General features: G+C 52.6%; 1 protein-coding gene, 2 long non-coding RNA genes and 1 pseudogene across 7 annotated transcripts in view; 3 read left to right on the plus strand and 1 right to left on the minus strand.

Moving 5' to 3' along the window:
- Nucleotides 1-818: 818 nt before the first annotated feature.
- On the plus strand, nucleotides 819-16,853 carry LOC120616593 (H-2 class I histocompatibility antigen, Q10 alpha chain-like). Of its 3 annotated transcripts, none has more exons than XM_039880177.1 (8): nucleotides 819-1,086; nucleotides 4,916-5,023; nucleotides 10,227-10,487; nucleotides 11,680-11,955; nucleotides 14,008-14,283; nucleotides 14,387-14,485; nucleotides 14,757-14,804; nucleotides 15,044-16,853. In XM_039880177.1, exons 1-8 carry the CDS (start codon nucleotides 912-914, stop codon nucleotides 15,061-15,063), a joined length of 1,263 nt encoding a protein of 420 aa, XP_039736111.1. In that variant the 5' UTR covers nucleotides 819-911; the 3' UTR covers nucleotides 15,064-16,853. The 3 variants fall into 3 exon arrangements, with proteins under 3 accessions (XP_039736111.1, XP_039736112.1, XP_039736113.1); XM_039880178.1 differs by having other exon boundaries at nucleotides 14,757-14,789; XM_039880179.1 differs by lacking the exon at nucleotides 14,757-14,804.
- On the plus strand, nucleotides 1,100-2,362 carry LOC120616599 (uncharacterized). The gene is made up of 2 exons (XR_005656634.1): nucleotides 1,100-1,512; nucleotides 1,702-2,362. It is a non-coding gene; the product is annotated as an uncharacterized LOC120616599 (long non-coding RNA).
- The window catches only part of LOC120616597 (uncharacterized), a 29,712-nt gene continuing 18,281 nt past the window's right edge, over nucleotides 8,065-19,495 (minus strand). For 2 of the 3 annotated variants that reach the window (XR_005656632.1, XR_005656631.1), the window contains exons 8-10: nucleotides 18,352-18,756; nucleotides 17,438-17,583; nucleotides 8,065-9,879 (exon numbers count right to left, since the gene is read on the minus strand). This is a non-coding gene — a long non-coding RNA (uncharacterized LOC120616597). The remainder of the gene's footprint in view (nucleotides 9,880-17,437; nucleotides 17,584-18,351; nucleotides 18,757-19,495) is intronic. The other variant, XR_005656630.1, reaches the window with a different exon arrangement.
- On the plus strand, nucleotides 11,458-11,576 carry LOC120616723 (uncharacterized; annotated as a pseudogene).

Below are 19,495 nucleotides of genomic sequence, written 5' to 3' on the forward strand. Positions count from 1 at the left end.
ACCTAGATTGCCTAAAAAAAACCTCTCTTTGATTTTTGTAATGCTAATGTCTGTGGATATGTCACAGTCCCCTCCAATAGTGTTCCTTTGAAAATATTAAAATTCAACAAATGGTGTGTTCTAGACTCAGATCATTACAATCCAGCTTTTCCCCTCATACAGGCCTGACAGGACACCATGTGCTGCTGACTCCGAGACATGGCGGGCCTGGACTGCTGGCACTCCTGGCCACACCCTCCGATGTGTGAGGAGCTCCCCCAATCCATCCCAATTAGGACCACCACAGCCTTCTTCCCGAATTTTCAATTATGAGAAAACTCCTAGCTGAAAACTATTGTCGTGAAAACTATTGTGTGTGCGGTGGCGGGGGGTTCCCCTGGTCAGAATTCAGGGGACTGTGAATCTAGATGGGAAAAATAACCTTGATTTTCACTAAGCTCTAGCTGAAATGCAGCCATTCTTCCCGTGGTGAATGGAGGTAGAAAAGCACAGTAGGATTAGGAGACTCATGCCTTGGTCCCCAACAGAAACCACAGGTATTTTCGAATCACTTGAGAGTTGTGACAGACATCTGCCCTACTTGTCAAATGACAGTAACATTATTTGGCTCCACCGCCGGGTCTCGTTTCATGAGGTAGTGAAGAAACGTATAAGCTATATTTCGTATTATCAACTTGACTGGTTTCCTTTCATATTTGTGGGGGGTGGTTCTCCTTCGGAGGACCAGCAGAGGGGGCCATCCAGGATCCGCAGGCGTCAGAGTTGCAGCGAACCAGGAGAGGGGCGGGGCCAAAGCCAGGAGGGGCGGGGCGGGAGCCGGGCCAAGGCGGGGCGAGGCAGCAGCTGAGCAGCCTTGGTGATGCTGAGCGTTCACAAGCCTGGGACCCTACAAAGGACGAGTCCGGGGTTGGATGGCGGCAGGCATTGACACAAAGCCACGGGCCCCACAACTGAAGAGGGTCTCCGCCAGGACCAGCGCCCTGGGGCAACCATCGAGGCTGGCGACCAGAGGCCGGCGGGGCCCCGGGTGCGCGCCACTGCTTCTGCTCCTACTGCTGTTGGAACTGGTGTGGGAGAGCGCGTCAGGTGACTCCGAGCGGAGGGGCGGGGGTCGTGGGGCGGACCCCCAATCGTTCCCCACTAGAGTGCGGGTGGGGTTGGGGGAGGCGAAAGAGATATTGGCTGAGACGGCGGAAGCTGCCTCTGTGTTTGGAGGGGTGGTGAATTGGAGAGCTGACCCAGGTTCTGTGGGGGACGCTGAGCCCCGGGCTAGGCAGGGCTCTGGTTTATCTCCTCCCACTGGGGCCCCCGGATCGGGTGAGCGGCCAGCGGGAGGGGACGCCGGGAGGCTGGCGGGGCACGTAGGACTGGCGGTGACCCCCGGCCCGCACGACCCAGCCGACGCCTCAGCTTCCTGGGGATCCCAGTGAGCCCCTCCGGAGGACGCCGCTCGCGCTCGGCTCCCGAGACCTGATCCTCCAGGAAGGCCCTGGGCACGCTCCGCGGTGGCAGGTAGCTGAGAGCGTCAGCTCCCCTATCTGCTAGCTGGGCTGGGCGCCCGCCCATAGCCGTGGTTCTCCCTGGCCTCTTGGCGAGGCTCTCTTGGGTATCTTAGGCAGCCCCTGTTGGGTCACGGGGAGGGTGAGGGGGACAACCCGCCTCGGAATTTCCATTCTTTCCCAGTTTCAGTTTTGCTTGCAGAGCTGGCTGGGCCTGACCTCATTCTGGCTTCCCCATGGCTCCCTCGGGGCACCGCCCACCGCGGCCGCAGAGATGCCGGAACATTTATTTGCACAGGCGGAGAGGTGTCCACCATCACAGCAGTACTAATAGCTGGCGTCCTTTCTGCCAGCCTCTGTTCTGAGGGCTTCATTCACTTACAAGAAGCTATTTCCGCTTCTGAGAACATCCTCAACTCACAATCTACCGATTTAAAATAGAGACCAGAGGGGACGCTAGGTGGCAGCACTGGACCTGAAGTCAGAGTTTTAAAACCTTTTTTGTGCCTTGGACCTCGTCTTAGAATGTTTTTAATATATAAAATGAACCCAATTATATTTCTATAAAGACTTTAAAAATTTTAAACTAGAAGTATAAATTTGTGACATATGACATATGTACTTCTAAGTTACCCTAAATAATAGCAACTCCCCGAAATTGGAAGTAGTGAGGAGGAGAATACAGGTTTCCAGGTGCCTGCAACAACTGTCATGTGACTCGAAAACACCTGTGGCTTGTATGGGACCAAAATTCAGGTCCTGCTGACCTTGCTGGGCTTTGTTGCCTCCATTCTTCATGAGAGGAAATACTAAATGTCAGCTAGAGGTTAGTGAAAATAAAGAAGTTATTTTTTTCCCGCCTAGTCAAGGCTACCCAAAATGAGTTTTCAGGTTTACACAGCCCAGGGAAATCCAGGGGCCCCAGAATAAGAACCCCTGCCCCTCTTACAGCTCCTCCCTGGTGCGATCTTCCAGTTATGTATGACAGGGATGGTCATGGGTGTGTGGGGGGAAAGGGTCAGGGCTGATCCAGGGGGATGGGACCCCAAGCAAAGGAGGAGGGAAAGAGTGGAGGGACAACCCCATGTGTATGCCAAACTGTAGGAAGGAGATGTCACATGGAGAGGATGGTGCCAGAGGTTCCTGGCAGGCCCCCTCAAATGCTCCTGGATGCTAGCCTTCCCTTCAGAAGGTGGGGAGTGAGCAAGTGGCTTTCAGGGGACAGATGTCATAAGTGCTGCATCAGAAGCCTGCACCTCATTAGTATGCTATGACGATGATTTGGTTATATCTCCATGGTAAACATAGGGAAACTGAGGCTCAGAGAGATTAACTGGCTACCCAAGGTTGCACGAAGTCTCACAACTGGCTAGGGTTTGGGCCCCACCAGTCTGGCTCTGGAGCCCGTATTGCCTCGAGCAAGAGCCGAGGAAGGGAGTCCTGACCAGGTGAGAAGCAAAAAGGCAGAACTCACCAGTAGCCCTTGGGACCAAGACCACGTGACCAAGACCACACGAGACAGATTAAGACAGATAATCACAAAGCTGGAGTGTCTGAGCTGGAGTGTCTGGCCTAAGCACCTGGCTGGATGTATCACTGGTGCTGGCAATGAGATGGGAGCAGTCCGAAGGGCAGGCTAGGGGAGGGACCGCAGAGGCCATTGTGGGGCACTGAGGAGATGGTCCTGTGGGACTTCAGGGCTGGCCCCTGAAACCTCTGGTCCCCCTCTGCCCTTCCCGCTTCCTCCTCTTTTTTTTTTTAGGCAAGGCAACCCTTGGTTGACCTCACAGATTGCAAGGACCTTGTCAGTTTACAATCCCCCACCCCTTTTTTTTAAAAACGCCTATGGCACCTGGTCTTCCTAGGTGGTCTCCCATCCAAGTACTAACCAGGCCCGACTCTGCTGAGCTCTGACTCTGCGTAGCTTCTGAGATAAGACGGGATGGGGCTTGTTCAGGGTAGCATGTCCGTAGACTCCTCGGGTGCTTCTGCAGGCCCTTTTCTCTCTGTCTCCGCCATCTTGCCCTCCATGGCAGGCTCATCTCAGCCCAGGGACTCAGGGTCTATTCCATGCCAGCCGTGTCCTTTCTCTGGCCCAGGCCTTGACCCTGAACTCCAGCTTTTAGGACCTGTGCCAACTTGGCCTCTCCCATGGACTGATTTGACAAATGTCTTCCAACAGCACCCCTCACACCAGACACTATCTAGTTACTTTACAATATTAACTTAAACCCTCACAATAATCCTATTATCTCCCACTTTCTCATGGGGAAATTGAGGCATGGAGAGGTGATCTACCTTTCCCTCCTCCCCAGACTCATCTCTTGCATTTGCAGTCTGCCCTTGACCTTGGTTTTCCTGGATGCACCACAGTCTTTTTCACGCCAGGCATTCCTGCTTTTAGTTATTTTTTGCCAAGAGCAGTTCTAAAGCTTTGAAATCGCCTCAGGATCACTCACAGGGCTGGCAGAACACAGAAAGCTGGGCCCCACCCTCAGAGTTTCTGATTCAGTAGAGCTGGGGCCTAGGAAGCTACATTTCTAACAAGTTCCCAGGTGACACTGATGCAGCTGGTCCAGGGATGACACCTGAAGGCTCTCTAACCTAGAATGTTCTTTCCTTCTCACTCACCCCACTGCTCAGTAACCACAACTGGTGAGGGTTCCTCTGGATTTCAGCCTACAAGACCCCTGACTCTAGCACCCTCCTGCCCCAGGGTGCTCCCAGCACCTCTTGCACCCCACACTAATCTGCCCCACTTGCCTTACTGGACTTGCTTGTTTAATCATTCACTTGTCCCCAACCCCCGCCCCAGCTCAGTGCCTGGCTTGGGGTAGGAGCTCAATAGATGTCAGATAAGTAACACTGCGAGAGAAGTAAGGGCTGGCAAAGCCGAGTAAGCCTTCGCACCGAGCCAGGACAGGCAGGCTTTCCACCTGGCAGTACATGGGCATCACCTGGGAGCTCTCAACACCGGCCAGTGTCCAGTCCTCCTCTGCCCCTGGGACAACTAAATCCAGGTCAATGGCAGGATTATCAGAGTCGCTGGGTGGTGCCAGGGCAGCCAGGTGGGGAAACTTGGCAGAAGTGGGCGCAGCCCAGCCCTGGCTTCCCTCCTCTCTAGATAGGAAAAGTCAGGGCCCACCTCACAGGAAACGCCAGTGAAAATGCCATAAATCAATACTTGTGAGGCACAGGAAGCACGCCTGGCACCGAGGCCACAGACTCGCCTTGTTGGCTTTGCACCTGTGCGCTGGGAGTTCCCGGTCACTCCTGAGGCCAGGCCCCTGTGTCCCTCTTCCCTTCCAAAGTGCCTCTCATCGTCATTCCACACCCTCTTTCCCAGAGGACACAATAACATGTAGAATATTTATGCCTGGAGATTCATACTTCCTTTTTTCATTTTCCCCTTACAGAGAGTCCCTGGGGGCTGCCCGTGGTGGCCGATGGCCCAGCTTCCTTAGCAAAGGTCATGATGGCAGAACTGGCCAACCTGAAGTTAGAAAATAAGCCATGGCCTGGAGGTAAGGCCTGCTCACCTGCTGGAGGGACAGGATGTCAGAGGCCGGGAGCCCCCAGCCTGCAAGAGGGCGCATCCACAGTCTGGGAGTCTGGTGTACTGCCTCAGGAGAAGGGACTCTACCAGGGTGGGGGACACAGAGGCCAAAGCCTCAGAGTCCTGGAGGGGGCTGAGACCTGGTATCCAGAGGGCTGGCCCCGCGGGACAGGACAGGGAGACTGGGAAGATGGTTTTGCTGGGCCCTTCCTCCACCCCTGCGCCTGTGTCTCAGTTTCACTCAGTGAATGTTCCACCGCTGCAGAGATGCCTGCTTATAGGGGAGGAAAGCAGGGCCTGGAGCTGTGACAACTCCCTCAAGGCCACACAGCTAGAGAGCTGCAGTACCAAGTGGATTGTGGGGAGGTGGGGCAGAGGCGAAAAGAAGTCTCCTGGTAGTGGGGTGGGAAAGCGGACAGGCGCCTGCCTTCCTCCCCCACCACAGTCAGGAAAAGATGGAGACTGTGCTTAAGGCGGGCAGGATTGCCCATTGAGGGACTGGCCACATGGCTCAGTGACCAGGAGGGGACAGTGAGGAAACTGATGACACAGACAGGCCCTGAGGCAGCAATGGGTATGTGGCCACTTCCTAAGGCCATGTCACAATACGAGCAGATTCCCCTGCACATCTGCCATGTGGCCCTCACTTCCTCCTACCATGATCCCACAGTGCCTGGCACTGATCCCAGCCTGGCAGGAGTGGCACCTGTCACCTCCACAGCCAGGGAAGTGGCCTGATAATTGCTCCCTTCATTTATCCTGCCCTACTCTGGGCCGGAGCCCAAGGCAGGATGACCCCTCCTAGGTCTGATGAGCAAGTAGGAGTCTATTCCCGTCTTCTTGGGGCAAAAGAGGGGTGTGGTCAGTGTTTGAGGCCTGCGGAGAGCAGGCTGGGCTCTCAGGGCCACCTAGCCGGAAGAGCAGACAGCAGTGGGGTTTTCAGGGCAGGGGCATGACGGCAGGCTCCGCACTGGATATGTGCCAGGCAGTACCAGGAAGTCACTTGAGTAAAGGGCCACAATAATGAACTTGTCCTCAAAATAGGTCCCCGACTCCCGGGATGGGCATGCAGTACCAAGGCATAAGCCATGGGTGTAACAGTCCAGAGTGGAGCAGAAGTCAAGGCCAGGAACCAGAGCCCCCAGAGCAGGGAAGGCTAGGTGAGAGGCTGTATCTACACCATTGCAGACGCCATCTGGACAAGCCTGGGAAGACGCTGGCATTCAGCCCCTTCTTTCATCCCTGCTACTACTGCACCGAATCATACCACCATTTTAGCTTTCCCCTTTGTTACTATAGCAGTCGCCAAACCCTCCAAGCACACTCCTGCCTCAGGACCTTTGAGTCTCCCGCTCTGGGAGACCTTCCCCAACCATTCTATCTAAAATTTTAAACCCCTCCTCTAATGTTTCATATATCTCTGCTTTATGTTTTCCCCCTCAACACTTTCTGCTGTCCAGCCTATCGTACATTTTATTCATTTATCTTACTTATCCTGCATCCACGTAAGCTTGCTGAGAGCAGGCACTTGGGGCTATTCTGCTTATGCCAGCATCCCCAGGGCCTTGGAGAGGGTCAGACGGCAGGTGATAAGAAAGTCTTTGCTGAGTAGGGTGGCAGGGAGGTCGCCACTGGCCTGCCAGGGTGGGCAGAGCTTCAGCCAGAAGTGTGTTCACCAAAGGATGGCTGTGGCTTAAGACCTCAAGAGTCTGTGTGTGTACTCTGGCCCTGCTTTTCGCCATGGTGAGCTTGGCAGGCGACTTTGCTTCTCTGTGGTTCAGTTTCCGCTCTGTCATAGGTACAATAGTGCCTGCCTGAGAAAGTTGTTTTGAGGATCAACTGAGCCACAACTTCGCAAAGTAACTGGGACAGGGCCCAGTACATAAGTGTTTTATAAATTTAAAAAGTTATACATTAATAGACTTCCCCTCATTTTTAACCAAAAATAATTGGTCACTAAAGCAGCTAGCACTGATAAATAACAGTGGTCCCTCCTTATCCATACATTCTAAGACCCCCAATAGATACCTGAAACCATGGAGAGGACCAAACCCTATATTTACTTTTTTTCATAGATACTACCTATAATAAAGTTTAATTTATAAATTAGGCAATTTCATGGATAGAAGATTTGTTCTCACCATAGATCTTAGCAACCTCAGCAGGCGATATTTTTTTCTTTCCTTATTAAGTCTAGAACTTTCACCTTCTCACTTAAAGGAAGCACTTTCTGGCTTCTCTGTGGCATATCTGAATTGCCAGTATCATTACTCTTGCACTTTGGGGCCATTACTAAGTAAAATAAGGGTGACTTGAACATAGGCACTGCAATATCATGACAGCCAATCTGATAACTGAGATGGCCACTAAGTGACTAATGGGCAGGGAGCATTACAGCGTGGAAACACTGGACAAAGGGACGATTCACATCCCAGGAAGGATGGAGTGGGATGGCTCAAGATTTCCTCACACTACTCAGAACAGTGTGCGAATTAAAACTTAGGAATTGCTTATTTCTAGAATTTTCCATTTAATATTTTCGGACCACAGTTGACTGCAGGTAACTGGAACTGTGGTAAGCGAAACCGCTGAGAAGAGGGGACAACTAGTGACATTACCTAGAAGGCAGATTGTGCACCTGCCCTAACAGAATAACCAAACGTGTGTGGCTTCCTTTCCCGCCAAGCCCGACCTTGTGGTTACTTGCTTTTTCTCGCCTTCCCACACCTGGGGAAGAGCATGTAAGCACCCTTGCGGTCTCTTTGCTTCCAGGGTCCCTGTGCCCCTACTCCTTCTCCCTCTGGCCTTGGTCTTGGTGGTGGTTCAGAGACTCTGGACTCGCTGCAGTGTTCAGAAGACATCCTTCCTCCCAGACTGTGCATCCTCCTCTGTCTCGGGGCAGCAACTGTGACCTTCAGGGCCACCAAACTCACAGGCCATAACAGGCTTTTGTCTAATCCCATGTGTATTCATTTCCTGTAACTGCTGTAACAGATGACCACAACTTGGTGGCTTAAAGAAAACACATTTATTCTCTTACAGTTCTGGAGGTCGGAAGTCCAAAGTGGGCTTCACCGGGCTGAGGTGTCAGCAGGCCCAGCTCCATGTAGAGGCTGGAAGGAAGAATTTATTTTCTTGCCTTTTCTAGCTTCTAGAACTGCATTGCTGGGCTTGTGGCACCTTCCTGTATCTTTCTGTGCTCCATCTTCACATCCACCTTCTCCTCTGATGGTCACAGGCTCTCCCTCTGCCTCCCATTTGTAAGAACCCATTTAAGGCCTGCCTAGACAATCCAGGATCACTTCCCATCTCGACATCTTGTTTAATCACATCTGCAAAGTCCCTGTTACCATAGAAGGTAACATCACAGGTCCCAGAGGTATCCGAGGGGTATTTTTCAGCCTGCTGCACTACGCTTCCTGTGGAGAAGGAGACCGGACAGGAAATCCATTATGCACAGCTTTCCCGCCACACAGAGGCTGTTTGCCCCCATCACACCCAGGGCAGGGAGAGCTGCTGCAGGTCAGAGCCAAGGAGCGGTGGGTCACCTTGATACAGAGCAGCTGCAGCTCCCATCCCAGAAGCACCTCACTGATCTTAACTTGGTGGTTCTTAAGGAAACAGCGCCCTGAGATTCCAGCCATTTCCCAGGAGGCCTGTGCCAGCCCAGGCCGGATGTCAACCCCTCCCTCACAACTTCTTAACATTGACCTGTTTCACCAGCCGTAAGAAAGGGACTCCCCTCCCCTTAGCCTAGAAGGCAGCAGGCTCTGGGAAAGAGTCAGGGCTCCCCTCTTTCTCAAGCCTGCCTTTGGCTACTAGAGTTGGCCTTCCCTGGGCCTCAGTTCCCTCATCTGAAAAATGGGCCAGTCACACCAGCTTCTTAGGGTTATCCTTAAGATAAACCAAGATAGTGAATGAAAAGCAATAAGACCAGTGCAGGAAACACAGCAGTCACTCCAAAAATGGGAGCTGTGATTATTGTCACTGTCATTCATGCTCTTATTTTTTGTTCAGTTCTACAAATGCAGGAAGTAAGTGCCAACTGTGTGCCAAGCATGATGTCCCCCCCGCCCAAGGCCTGTGGAAACAGTGATGACACAGTCCAATGTACTGCCCACCCTTATGGAGCCCACAGTTGATCACAGGGGGGCACAGAGACCCCTCTGAGGGATGTCAGGATGGAACCGGGAGGACTTCTCGGAGGGATGAGGAAATACTAGGCAAGAGGAGGGCCTGGGACAGAGGCCTGTGCAGAGTTTGGTGTGGCCCTAGCTAGCATAAACAAGATCTGTAAGTGTACTGTGTTTGACTCCTCTCACATTTGAATATTCAAACATTGAGCACCTAGTATGTGCTGGAAGCTCTTCTCGGTGCTGGGAAAACAAGAGAACAATCCATACAGGAATCCCTGCCCTGGACAGACAGACCGATAACAAGATAAACAAGTAAAGTGCAGATTCTCTAGGAGGTGGTCATCTCTGTAGAACAATAACTCAGAGATGGGAGTGCTGGGGGGTGGCAGGGGTCACTGTTTCCTGGGGTGGGCTAGGAAGACCTCACTGAGAAGGTGGCATTTGAGCAAAAACTTTCTTAAAAGTTAGGTAAGGCAGTGAGCCGTGGCCATTTCTGAGAAAGGTAGGCTGAATTTTTAAAAATACAGCATTTGTTTTATCGGCTTGAGTCGGTTGCAGCTGCTAAGTTGATTCCATCTCCAGCACCAAGTTGAATGGTTGAGTTGCTGCTTCTGAAGACACGGTGGAGAGCAACCCTGAGGCAGCATTTGGTTCAAGTCAAGAATGATGGCGACCTTTATTTGCTTCCCTGGGGAATGAATAATTCCACATAAATTAAGCTTCCAAGAGAACAACTCTTTTTAAATCGTACCTTTGTTAATTGTGAGATGGGAAACCAGATGATCACACTTACTAGAGATGAGTGTAAAGTGTAAGTAGGCCCAGAGTGAGGAGCTGAGAAACTGAAAGTCACATGAAGCACATGAACTTTGGCCTCCATGTTTGATTCTTTGTTTAGAGCATTTGGATGCCCTTTCTTTCTAACTGAAATTGCCAGTTCTTGCTCAAGATAAGGAGTACTCTGGGTAGGTTTTCACCAGACCCAGGAGCAAATCCTGGAAGCACGTGACCCTGAGACCCGCATTCTTTTCGCAGGGACGCACTCCCTCCGCTACCACTACCTGGCGCTGTCAGAGCCAGGCCCCGGTCTTCCCCAGTTTCTGGCTGTAGGCTACGTGGACGACCACCCCTTCATTCGGTATGACAGCCGTGTGGGCAGGGCCGAGCCGCAGGCCAGGTGGATGGCACCAGTGGACGCCCAGTACTGGGAGACGGAGACCCAGAAGCAGAGGGCCTGGGCAGAGGTGCAGCAGGTGGAGACGTGGACGGTGATGGGCTACCGCAACCACACCAGCGGTGCGTGGGTGCCCCCCAACCGCCACCCCTTTCCACCTCCTTCCTTCACGCTCTGCACGCTGAGCTTCCCGACCTGTCCACTAGGGGACAGTGGGTGCTGGGCTCGTTCCTGAGGAATGGCTTTTCCCAGTCTCTTTCCCCAATAGCCAAGCAGGGGCCGCAAGAGCCTTCTGAATCACTTGCCGCTGCAGCAAGCAGCCCACGGCCATACAGCAAGCATCCACCGGAGCTGGGGGCCCATGATGCCCTCTCCTCAGCTACCAGGGTTCCAGACCCTAGCAGACCTCAGAGGTCTTTCCTGGCTTCCCCTTCCCCCTCCCCAAATGATTGAAATCACATGCATCCTGGCCTCAGACACCATCTGTGCCAGGCAGGGGAGGGAGGCTAGATGAACTTGAACTAGGCAGATTGCTCAAGATGGGATACAGAACCCGGTGAGGACCCCTGTTTTGCCCAGTGTCAGTGAGGGGTGAGGGGCGGGAACATTTCTCAGCCTCAGCCTCCTCGCAGCAATGGTGAGAGCACGCCCACTGCCAGGACTGCCGATGACACTGAATGAAGTGCCAGTGTGGAGCATAGCTCCATGCAGCACCCACCCACTCTGTGCCCCGACTCCCAAGTGACTAAAATCCTCAGGCCCCAGAGGCCCCAGAAGGACTAGACATAAAGGACCGAGACTAGGAAGGGCTGTGCATGAGCCCAGGGTCCCCTGGGATGAGCATCACCAGCCCCCAGTGGCGGTGGTAACAGCCAGATGCACCAGATTTCACATATTCCCATCTCTGCAACCATTGAGGGCATCTTACACCCATAAATAACTGAATTTTTTCCTTCTCAGTAGCACAGAAAATAATGATGTGTCTAATTATGAACTCAACTGTGCTTCCCACACGAGAGGCCTAACAGACTTCTCAGCCCTGGCTGCTCATAAAAGTTACCTGGGGAGCATTCTTTTAAAATACCCACTTCCAGCTACGGCCATGCTACCCTGAACAAACCTGATCCCATCTGATCTCGGAAGCTAAGCAGGTTCGGGCCTGGTTAGTACTTGGATGGGAGACCACTTAGGAAGACCAGGTGCTGAAGGCATAAAAAATAAAATAAAAATAAATGCCCACTCCCTGCCTCCACTGTGGGTGGTGGGCTTCTGAGCCCCGCAGCCCCCCACTAATTGCGGCCTTCTTGCACGCAGGTATGCATAGCACTCAACGCATGTTTGGCTGTAATATCCAGGAGGATGGCCGCTCCAGCAGCTTCTGGCAGTTTGGATTCGATGGGCAGGACCACTTGTCACTGGACCTAGAGACTCTGAGCTGGGTATCAGCTGAGCCCATGGCTATGCGGACCAAGCGCTGGTGGGAGTTGGAGCGCTGCTACGCTGAATATGACAAGGCCTACCTGGAGGGCCTCTGCCTCACTTCTCTGCGCAGGTACCTGGAGCTGGGAGGCCAGCACCTGACCCGGAAAGGTAAGGCCCGACCTGTGGCAATTCAGAGTGTGGCCTCACACTCCCATTCTAAAGAGCTGTTCCATTTGACAGAGAAGCAGGGGAGGGGTGAGGGGGGCAGATTGTGTCCCCTGACCCAGATAAGCCCACTGGGGCCTGGAATGATAGCCAACCAGCAGAGCAGGAAGAGAGCTTCAGGCCTCTACTCCAGGTGAGATAGAGTGAGGGGTTCTGGAGTCCCCAGTGTGGTCGGGGGTGAGGGGGAGGGGGACCCTGTCTTGGCCTCATTTTCTTTATCTGTAGAGTGAGTGGGTTAAATTTGATGGCTCATAAAGTCCTCTTAGGGTTTAACGTCCAGTGGGTCTGCTCCTTGGGAAATGGCCCCAGGCCCCAGGAGCTTCCCTATCACTTCCTGAGCCACTGGAGACTACAGGGAAGCTGAGGCCCTTCGGCCTGTTCCTTCCACACACCTCTCATGCTCAGCATGCTCCCAGACTCCAGGTGCATTCTAAACTTCTGACTCTGGCCGACAGGGCTGGAGGTACATGGGCTGGAATGGACAGTAAGGAATGTGGGTGCTTGGGGGTGCCAAGGATGGAGTCCTCACAGGCTGCTGGGGGGTGGGGCTGGTCAGCACACCCAGCCCACCATGGTTGTCTGCTAATTCAATGGTGACATGTGAGTCAGCTGAGGTAATGGGGAAGATGTTCCTCAAAGGGGGAGGATAGGATAGATAATGTCAGGAAGAGAAGACGCGATTACAAGAGCAGAGCATGGTGGTTCAGAGCTCAGGCACTGGAGCCCAGCCTCCAGATCCACATTCTGGCTCCAGGACTTGCTGGCTGTGTGACCTTGGGCAGGTTACTTGCCTTCTCTGTGCCTCAGTTTCCTTATCAGTGTAATGAGAATGGTAATAATAATCCATGCTCCCCTACAGCACCATATTGATGTGTGTTCAATAAGTTTGCTGAACTCTCATCCAGCACCAAGTGTTGTCCTGCCTCCTTCACCTGGTATATTAGGTGTTCCACAGAAACAGAACCAACGGATGTGTGTATGTGTGTGCATGTATACACACAGAGAGAGAACAGAGAAAGATGTGTTATAACGAATTGGCCCACATGATTATGGAGGTTTAGAAGTTCCAAGATCTGCAGTCAGCAAGCAGGAGACTCAGGAGAGCCAATGGCACAGGCTTGAGACCCAAGAGCTGATGTTTCCGTTTGAGTCTGAAGGCAAGAAAATACGGGGTCACAGTTCAAGGCAGTCAGGCAGGAAGAGTTCCCTCTTATCAGCCTTATTGTCCTATTCAGATCTTTAACTGATTGGGTGAGGCCCACCCACATGGGGAGAGCAATCTGCTTTACTGAGTCCACTGATTCAAACGTGAATCTTGCCCAGAAGCGCACACGTACGCACACATACGCGCGCGCGCACACACACACACACACACACACACACACGTTGGCCAAATGCCTGGATACAATATGGCCCAGTAAGGTTGACATGTGAAAGGAACCTTCACACCTAGATTATATCATTCAGAACAACTCTGTGAGGAAGGAACGATGGCTCCCCATTAAGCACTAAGAGACAGAGAGTTAGTCAGGAGTCAGGCTGAGCTTTGAACTCAGGCTGTCCAGCTTCAGAGCCACACTTGTAACCATGCTCGTTGCAAAGTGATGAAAGGGATATTGTTCTTGCCTTCAGTAAACAACCTCTTATTAGACACATGCTGTGTGCAGGTAGTCACAGGGGAAGTATGTAAAGTCTGAGAAAACCCTAGGGTCTCTGTGGGAAGAAGGGGAGGTATCACTATGGGACACAAGAGCCCCACCCAGGACCTTCCTTGGAGGTGGGGGCAGGAAGTCACATCCTCCCATGGGAATTCCCAGGACAGTGCTGCTTTGGAACAGTTGGCAGTGGGTCATCCCTGCCTCCAGTGTTGGTTGAGTGTCTCTCAACCAACTCCTCCCTGTCCTCCATGGAAGATGCTAGAGACTGGGATCAAGCATGAGGGATGGGCAGAGAGCAGTCACTCACCAGCCATCCTCCGTCCACCTCTCTCTGCAGAGCCACCCACAGTGTATGTGACAAGGCACTCGACCGAGAACAGGGGCACCACGCTGAGGTGCTGGGCCCTGGGTTTCTACCCACGGGATATCTCGCTGAGGTGGTGGCTGGGTGAGGAGGAGCTGGCCCTGGAGACTGAGCACGTGGAGACACGCCCCAGTGGGGATGGCACCTACCAGATGTGGGCGGCTGTGCGGGTGCCAGCTGGGGAGGAAGCCGGGTACACCTGCCACGTGCAGCACTCTGGCCTGAGCCACACACTCACTGTGGCCTGGGGTAAGGAGCTGGGCTTGGCTGGGAGGGGGCAAGGAGGGCAGGGAGGGTCCCGGGGCTCCAGAGATAATCCCATGCTCTGCTCCCTTTTCTCTGCCTTCCTTAGAACCGCCCTCTCGTCATGGACTCATTGCCATGGTTCTCTCCTCTATCCTGCTCTTGCTGGCAGTTGGAGTTGTGATTTTGACCAAAAGATTCCTTCAAGGTAGGTGGAGAAGAAATAGTGGGAGGCCCTGAGACTGGTCCGGCCCAACAGGGAGGAACGCTCTACTCCCATCTCTTTGGCTACAACTGTTACTTTCTGGGGAGCAGCAGCTACTGCACAGAGCCATAGGGCCCTGCTGTCCTCACAGCTAAAGGGCACCACTGGGCCGGACCTCAGAAAGGGCCTGGAGAGGGAAAGAGAAGGTGGGGATCCAGGGCCTCAACTCTACCCCACTCCTACCCATCTCTTGTTTTCTTCTTTATCCCCACAGCGAGGAATAAAGAGTCTTACAAGCAAGCCCCAGGTGACTATGGGACAGGTGGGGAGAGGAAGCCCCAGGTATCCCCAAGCATAGCTGAGGGGCCTTAGAACTGAAGATGGAGGTGGGGCACTGGGGCGGGTGGGTACTTCCCCTGTCTTCAGCCTGATCTCAGCCTCTGCCCCTTTCCTCAGTCCTGAAGCCAGATAGAGGGGGCAGGGGCACACCTGGGAGCCACCACTGGGGTTTGGTGGGGGCCAGGAGCCGGCATGGATCACCTTCCTCTTTCCTCCCCATAGATGGAGAGGAGCCCCCATAATTCCCAGAGGCCAGCGAGAGCAGGGGCTGCTCAGGTCCTCTGCTGACAGAAGTTCACCATCACAGACCAAGGAGGTGTTCTGGGGGGTTTTGGGGGACCACCCTGCCCTGAAACTGAGCCCTCCGCACCCCCATCAACCTCATTACAAGTGGTCTGCACCACTAGGATGGCTTGTCATCTTCCTGAAGTCCTTTCAAAATGTTTCCTGTTCAGGGGTTTGGGAGGAGGGCAGTAATCATCCTTCAGATCTTTCACACTTGACAGTTTGCAGACTGATTTCCTGTTAAGTGTTAAGTCCCACTGGAGCCTCTCAGGCACCCTGTGGCAATGTTATTCTCACCCCCACTTTCCCAGTTCAGGGAGCTATGGGGGCAGCATCCTGCATCCGTCTGCGAGCATGGAGAAGAAATGGCTGAGTGCCTGCCTCTGTATAAGTGTGTTCTTGTATGCACTTGTGATCCCCTTTTGTAAAGATTAGAGTGTTCGAGGGTGTGTGTGATATGTGTGGGTATGTGTGGTGTGAGGATGTGTACGTGAGAGTGAAGGGGTATGTGGGTGAAAGTGGGTGTGTGAATGTGTGGGTGAGGGTGAGAGTGGGTGTGTGGGGGCGGGTGTCTGTGTATCTGAGGAGGCGCTCGGAGGGACAGGTGCCCAGGGGGCTGTTAGGAAGCTAGGAAACAACGGGGCCTCTATTTTCCTTCCTGTCCTTTTGAATGATTTGAATTTATACAGTAAGCACATTACTTTTACAGTAGGAAACAGAACATTTTTGCTTTGTCCTGCGGAAATGGTGTTATGGGTGTGTCTGACAAGGCCCAGCCTCACGTCAGAATCTCAGCGAAACTGAGTCTCCTTTGTGAACAAGGATCTCTCTGGGTCCACATGCCTTTGTTTTTTTAGCAAAAAGTTCCAATCTCATGGCCACCTGGTGTGCAGGGGGCTGGGAGTGCTCCACTATCATAAAGGACACAAAGCCAGGCCCCTCCAGGGGGACCCTCTCCTTCAGCTGACCACAAGACCTGACGGAGCCTCCTGTAGAGACTTCTGAAACCTCTGTATCTGCAGTCCTAGGAGGCCCAGAGCCCTAGAAAAAGATCCAGCCTGCCCTGCTTCCTACAGGGTCTCGGCAAGAAGCCTGAAACCATCAGACTGTACCAAGGATGTGTCCTAAATGTGTCTGTCCCCATAATGCCATCATGCTCCACACGTGGGACCATGTACTGAGCAGGGTTCTAAGCACTTTATGTGTGCTAAGCTGTTTGGTACTCTTAGCACACCTGTACTCCAGGTGAGGAAACTGAGGCCCAGGGTCCCATGGCTGGTTCATGCCACAGCCGGGACATGAGGTCAGGCACTTCACCACTGCACCTCAGTGACGACTGTGCCGTTCTGTAAAGGAGGAAGTAAGTACAGGTCTGTGACTCCTTACCTGTAATTCTGAAAGCCAGAACACCTCCACAAGCTCAAAGTTTCTTCCTAACTTTGGCATCAAAACCTGACCTCAAGCGAGGCTCTCCGTACTCTATTTACTTCCTCTAGTGTGCCTTTCACAATTCTCCACAAGAATACTAATGTATTTGATTATGGGGTGTCATCCCTGACCCCCTGGGAGTGTTATGCAATATTCAGCATCTATACTTGGATACCTTTCTCTTTTTTTCTTGGTATCTTTCTGAAGCCCAAAGAATTCTAAATTCTGAAATATCTGGCCCCAAGGGTTTCAGGTAAGGGATTGTGGACTTGTATTAATAAGGTTTTACGGTAATAAATCTGTGTATTTTTTACAGTCATCTGGATGTATGATGAGATGAAGGGCGTTGGGCCCCCACTGATGGGGGGTTGCGAGGGCCTGGGGAAGGGTGGGGCTGAGGGTATTTGGGGAGTAGTAGATTGGAGGAGGCTCCCGGCAGTCTCAGTTTGAATTTGTACAGCAATGTCACCTTTCTGTTGCCCCACCCACCCAAGACTTTAGGCTCCTCCACGACCCACAGACCCACCCCCCTCACCCCACCAGCTTTAGTCCTGATCAGGCAAGCACAGACCTTAGACTGGTGGCTTGCATGGCTCTGATTATTGCGGGGGGTTGTAAGCTCGGAGCCCTCCACAGAGGGGCTGTCTTCTATAAGGGTGAGCCCTGGGCAGAATGGGCTGAAAGTTCGTGTCCAGTTCTGCAGATCAGGAAAAAGGGCCCAGAGGCCATGGATGGTATAGTTCCTCCATGGTCCCTATAGGATAGCGGCAGGGTCCTGCCCACTTGCCACCCACTCTTCTGAGTGGCCTCATTGGTTACTTGGTTTAAAAACTGACTGAAGGCAAGGGTCATGCTGTCCACATCTGTCCTGGACATCCATATACAAACCCTTGTCTTTTGTACCTCATTGCCTTCTGCTTGCTTTCTTCACCCTCCTCCAATATGGCTTCCTACAACATGACATCTGCAAGGGAACCTGGGGCTCCAGGGAGCAGGGGCTGGTAGACAGAAGTGTCCTGAGGAGAGATGTCGATGTAGAATATCCAAACCTGTAGAGAATTTTTATGAGTTTATTTGAGCCAAACTGACAATTATCTGGAAGCAAGATCTCAATGCTCCAGAGAATGACACTTTTGCAGCTTCTTTTATGCATTTGGAATTAAGGAGAGAAGTAAGGAAAATGACATGAAACGGGAGGAAGCAAGGTATAGAATTAATTAACAAGATTATGTGCTCCCTTGAGGGTGGTTATGCCTCCAAGGGGTCTGCAAAAGAGGATTACTCTGGGATCAAAGGCGAGTTAATCTAGATGCACAGAAACAATGGACAGGGCTTGCTTAAGGCAAAGGTAAGCCTTTTACTAAAGAAGTTATATGCCTGGGGCATGTGTGACCACCCACCATGACCTGCCCAGGTAGGAATTAATGATCAGATCACCCTATAAGGTTACCTTCCATAGAACCCGTTTTTCATCCACAGAAGGGACACTTCTATACTGACCCCCAAGACTTGGGGGGCCTTCTTCCCCTTTCCTGAGTCTTACTAACCCCCTGCTGGAGCAGCCCCAACTCCGACTTTATATACTAGACAGAATCTACGGGCTTTCCAGCTGCCACAAGCACTGCCACCCTGACCTTCAGAAGTGTCTGCTCTGAAACTGGATTATGAGATCCTTGGCAATGGGGCAGCACTTCAACTTTTTAAAAAATCATATTTCCCTTAGAGGCTAGTTTAGTGTCTTGCCCATAGGACCATAAACCAGAAATAAAGGGAGCCTAGAGTATCCATACAAGTCCCTGATAATATGACATACTCACTGCTTCATCATGCTGCCCCCTCCACTGCGGTCCTGTGAGAGTCCTTCCCGTCAGGTGTGCGCTGTGAGCTCTCTCCAGTGCACACCTCTCTACCTTCCACCCACACTCCTGGCACATATTGCCCTAAGTCTGGTGTACCTGCAAAACCTAAGGCGAGGGAACATGATTCAACCAGCACCCACAGCCAGATAGGAGGTGAACCCAGGGGTCCCGAGTCTAATACCATAGAGGGATGAACAGGCCCAGAAAGCATGGTGGTGCCCGACCCAGGCCTTGCTCCCACTCCATTTTTGTTTCCTGAGTAGAAATGGCTAGTCAGTCATCTCTGCTAAAGATGGGGGCTCTAGGCCCACCTGGACCAGCCCGGATGCCTGCCTCTCATCTGGGTTCCTTCCTCAGCCACTCCTGTCAGGAGAGAAGGGACAGGGCAAAGGCAGAAGACATTCATCTTAGCCTTCGCTGTTCCCCTGGATGCCCCCAATAGCCAACACAGTCTCAAGTGGACAAAGGCAGTGGGGCAAATGAGAAGGGCCCCAGGCGCCCTTTGAAACAGAAGAGGGGCCTGCGAATCCAACAGGGGCTCTCCTCTCAAATCTCAGCCCCCACTTCCCCGGGAAAGAAATCTTCCCACCCAGCAGGGCACTGACTTTGTGTCCTGGGTACTTGTCCCCTCCTTCAGCCCAGACTGGGCGGACCCTGGCTCAGAACTAGAATCTCTACGTGCCCTCCACCCCTCACCACCACCCCCGCTCAAGAGGGCAGGATATCTTCCCATGGGTGGAGTGCTAAGCCAGACTTCTAGTCCTAAAGTCACCCTGATAACCTATCCCCCGACCTCTGCCATTGACATATATCTCACCTGCTGACCACCCTGGAGTCTGGTCAACTTTTTTCAGGACCCCATACTCAGAGCCAAATTCTCTGGCTGCTTTGTGATTATGACTGAATGGATTAATTTATTAGTGGACAATAATGACTTGTGGGTATTCAATGAATAATATTAGACTCCATACCCACCAGAAGGCAAGGTTTTCTTACAAGCCACCTTTAGTGCAGCCTCACTCCCTGCATTTATCTACAGTTCCCACACCTGCCCTCCCTGAGGTCTCCTGGAACTCTCCAGAGTTCATGTTCGGCTGCCCTC

The sequence above is a fragment of the Pteropus medius genome, unplaced genomic scaffold (genome assembly GCF_902729225.1).
Source record: "Pteropus medius unplaced genomic scaffold, Ma_sr-lr_union100, whole genome shotgun sequence".
Taxonomy (NCBI): domain Eukaryota; kingdom Metazoa; phylum Chordata; class Mammalia; order Chiroptera; family Pteropodidae; genus Pteropus; species Pteropus medius.